This window comes from Frankliniella occidentalis, unplaced genomic scaffold (genome assembly GCF_000697945.3).
Source record: "Frankliniella occidentalis isolate FOCC.00 unplaced genomic scaffold, Focc_3.1 Scaffold10, whole genome shotgun sequence".
Classification (NCBI taxonomy): domain Eukaryota; kingdom Metazoa; phylum Arthropoda; class Insecta; order Thysanoptera; family Thripidae; genus Frankliniella; species Frankliniella occidentalis.
The window spans coordinates 528,549-532,699 of record NW_026267140.1 but is presented as its reverse complement, the minus strand read 5'-3'; the positions used below and the strand labels follow the sequence as shown (position 1 = coordinate 532,699).

General features: G+C 49.9%; 1 protein-coding gene across 2 annotated transcripts in view; it reads right to left on the bottom strand.

The window, feature by feature from the left end:
• Positions 1-442: 442 nt before the first annotated feature.
• Positions 443-4,151, bottom strand: part of LOC113203965 (1-acyl-sn-glycerol-3-phosphate acyltransferase epsilon-like) — a 44,125-nt gene continuing 40,416 nt past the window's right edge. For both annotated transcript variants that reach the window (XM_052277534.1, XM_052277533.1), the window contains exons 2-7: positions 3,646-3,847; positions 2,869-2,947; positions 2,451-2,653; positions 2,246-2,356; positions 1,754-1,892; positions 443-600 (exon numbers count right to left, since the gene is read on the bottom strand). In XM_052277534.1, the coding sequence (XP_052133494.1) occupies positions 473-600; positions 1,754-1,892; positions 2,246-2,356; positions 2,451-2,653; positions 2,869-2,947; positions 3,646-3,847 (862 nt within the window). In that variant the 3' untranslated portion in view covers positions 443-472. The remainder of the gene's footprint in view (positions 601-1,753; positions 1,893-2,245; positions 2,357-2,450; positions 2,654-2,868; positions 2,948-3,645; positions 3,848-4,151) is intronic.

Genomic DNA, 4,151 nt, shown 5'->3' with positions numbered 1-4,151 from the left:
ACCCCGCACGCTTGCAAATACTTCCCCAATTAATCACTTTAAATATCAGTGTGGGCGGTGGCGGTGCACCTCGCACACTTTTGGCTGGCGTTGGTAGTTTTACTGCACCGCACGCACACTTTCCGGCAGGCTGCCCACACTCGCGGATGGGGGCGCTAACGATTCTGCCGATCAGACGGCAAGGTCAACACGATCGTCACTGCGAGGGTGCTACGGGACTGGGGGGTTGGCGGCGGGCAAATATGGCCCGAGTGTGCGGAAAGGGGGTGGGGAGAATTGAAGCAGAGCGGGGCATCGGTATTCGTTGGCTCTATTTTGCATGCACAGTGAAATGCCAAAGGGTCGATGTGGGTGTGCTGGCCCCGCGGCTGAGGCTGGTCCGTGCCCGTTCCAGTAGTCCTACTCCAACATCGAACTAAGGACACTCTCTGCTGCGCAGTAGAAACGACGTGTGTTGTAAGTTGTTTGCGACTCACCTGTCCCGCTCCATGGACTCGTTGTGCAGCCAGGGCAGGAAGTCTGCCTCCTCCTTCGGCACGTCCTCGATGGGGATCCTCTTGACGTGGACGTGGACGTTGGAGCACTGGCCACGGATCACGTCTGCGTGGACGGACGGAAACAGACCATCAACTAGAGGGAACGCTCGCCCGAAAAAGACACTTCTAAAATCAAGTCTACAGGGGGTTGGGCTTGGAACAAGTCCCTTTACTTGGGGCTTGAGTACATCATCTGTTAGTAGTAACATGGTGACCTCTCACGTACAGACTTACTCGTGCGCAGTATGGGATCGTCCAGAAAGTACGTCAGTTTTTTCTAAGATTCACTCGGAAAAAAGTGGAGCTCGGCGCCTGCGAGACTCGGGGTAGGCCACCCCGCATCACACGCATGCACTGCAGGCAACACGTTGCCTACCAATCAGGCGCTATGTGAGCTTGCATGGGCTAAACTTGGCAGGTTTGTAACGGCGAATGACATGCGTACTTTCTTTCTGATTCCCTTGGCATGTAGTCAGACTTTCTTTTGCGTGATATGGCAAGTACATGCTAGTACCGTATGTCAGGGCCCCGACACAACAGTATGCCACGTTGCCTACTCGCTCTACCCTTAAGGCGCCATGGCCCCTTGGGTTGGGTATGCAAACCCGCAACACTATTGTGTCGTAGCCCTGTCACATTGATTGGATCGAGGGGAAAACGACTTGGGTAATCCACTCGACTCGGCCTTTTTCAACCGTAAACCGTGGGTAGTCTGGAGGAGCGAAGTGATTCGCGGATAGCCCGGTCGTAATCCAAATGAAATCCGGAGGTCATCCACGTTAATCAAGGAGTACTTCAGAGGTAATCCGAGTAAACCCGGGTAATCCGTTATACACACGACGAGATTTCAGAGTTGTTTCCCCCTCGTTTTGGGTATTATGTAATGTACTGTTGGGTTTGATGTGAAAGGTTACGATTCCACCAAACCTTTCTAGTTAGTTTAGCCTCGTGTAGTGCGGGAGCAGCAGCACACCAATGCACCAATGGCAGTTTCTCCGCTGACCCCCAGCTGTGTCCGGTAGAACTCCCAATACTTTTTACGCGAATTGCCCTCGTGAGTGCAGGTGCAGTGTTTCAAAAATCGCTGGGAAGAGGCAGTAGAAAACTAAGTCTTTTGAGAATTACTAAATGCGCCTGTAAAGTGAATCTTTGTGAGATCCCATGATCTCCCGCTGCCCCCACCCATCCGCGCTCCTCTGTGCCCCGCCGTCGCTTACCTGCCGCACTCGGTGGCTTGGCGCGCTGGCCCCGGGGTTCGGCCTGCTCGTACACCAACGTCACGCTGTACACGGCGCTGAGGTGGGTCCGCATGTTGTCCAGCAGCAGCCACGACCCCTTCGGCCGCGGAGTCAGTTGCTGCACAAACCAGCAAACGAACAACTTAGCATCATGCGCGGCGCGGCCATGGCATAAACAGGCCAGCAGGTGTAATTAAGCCACGCGCGCGAGAAATTACGCAGATTAGGTGCTGACATGATAGGACATATTGTGATTAGGAAAACCATAAGAATGTTAATAAATTGGTCGACCAGGTATGTCCTTGTATAAAAAAGGTACAAATGCAGACGACGTGCTTGTGCGCATGACTTGGCACACTTCACAGGTCCGCGTGAGGTGGAACTGGAGGGAAGCGCTCCAGATTATCTCGAGATCATCTAAAGAGGTGAACAGGACACTCGCTGCACAGGCCGGGACCGCTGGGGACTCACGTGTCTCAGCGGCGGCAGGTTGGATGTCTTGGCCATCTCCTCGGAATAGCTGATGGCCTTTCTGTCCTCAGGGTTGAACCGGGTGCCCTCAGGAAAGATGCCGACCCAAATCTGTAATGATAGGTGATACACGCAACCAGTCAGAGGGCTATGACAGCTTTTCGTAGGCTGTAGTAAAGTGTAACGGGAACGGGGTAAAACTCACAGGCGTCTGCGTCTTTTTGTATTCATTCACTTGCTCGATGAGCCGATCCGGCCTGAAGCCTCTCCTACGTACGTATATGTGACCGATAACACTGATGTAGTATCCCACCATAGGCACCCAGTGCAGCTCCTGCTTCATGATGAACTTGATCCTATCGAGGCACTTGGCCTTCAAGGCCAGGATGCAAGCCACCAGCCAATCCACTGAAAATTGATAAGACGAAAACAACTGTTTAACATATTGATAATGAGATTCTTCGGATAGAAATGGCAGATAGCAAACAACTTAATTAGTGGCCAGGTCGAGCGTCGGGCATAACCTTTGGAAGTACAACAACTATCGTGACACCGATGACGACTCGCTCGCTTTCACCGCCAACTTCAATTTTTCATTCGATTTCCATGTTTTTGTTACTCACATGAGGACTGGTGGTTGGACATGTACAGAACGTTCTCGTCCCTCAGCATGACCTCTCTGGCGTCTCCGTAGAGGTGAACCTGTAATTTATCCGTAATTAAAACATGGTGTCGCACAAATTCCACTGGAATGTTTTGTTTATGTTACACATTCTATACACTGGAAAAACAAAGGTAGGCATCGACACTCTTCTTGGGGTGCTAATGACTTTCGTGCATTCAAATTTGAAGAGTCAAAAGATTCGCTGCCCTGGAAAGGCTCTAAAATGCCCCACAGGTGCTAAATTTTAGTGCCTTTGAACACTTTTCGTGCCTTTCGAAAGGCATTAAAATTTAGCACCTTTAAAAGGCACTTAGCTAAATCCTACCTTTGTTTTTCTAGTGTATCTACTGTAAAAAAAATGTTCTCGTCAATTTACGACACTTTTGTAGTTAATTTTGTTAGCATCGTAGCTTTGTCCAAGTCGTTCATTGACGACAAAGGTTACAGTAACGACATAACTGCTGTTGTGTGATGAGATTCTTCTCATGATACGACAGATTTGTCGTCAAAGAACGACATTGACTGTTAACAAGCGACGCTACGCTGCAAACAAAATTAACTACAAAAGTGTTGTAAATTTACGCAAATTCTTTTAAAACCGTGCTTTATCGTGATTTAACGAAAAAGGTCCGGCTAATTTTCCTACACAGGCTCTTATTATACCCCCCCCCCCTCTCACTATCACCTTTCTTTACGTCCCCGTGCTAACCAGCATAGAGTTTAGATGATACCCTACCTTTAGACCCGGCGCCCGCACGAAGAAGAAGATGGCGAGTCTCAGGAAGTACGTGTAGATCTTTGCTTTGATGGTGGCAATGTTGAGCTTGGGGAAGAAGCGCGCCAGGGTACTGGCCGCGTGCCACACGAAACAGAGGAAGGGGCAGGTGGCCATGAGCAGGAGCACTACAACGCTGAGCAGCGCCCCTCCGAGCTGTGGCCTGCGCACACCATCGCCGAAAGGTAAGAAGGAAGCTATGGTAAATTATGTCTCATGGTCAGAGCAAATCCAGGGCAAAAGAGAGAGAAAGAGAGAGAGAGCGGTATTATAAAGGTGTCTTAGATGGGCGACAGCGCCAAAGTGCCTGTGCGCCCAACAGTGTGCATGTCATGCTCGCGGTTGGGAATGAAGCGTGCTATTTTTGGGCTCACAAATAACTCGTTTAATCAATGTGCATAACATGTGCACTGTTAGATTTTCAATCTTGTTCCTTGGGTGCGCAACAAAAAATAAATACAATAAAA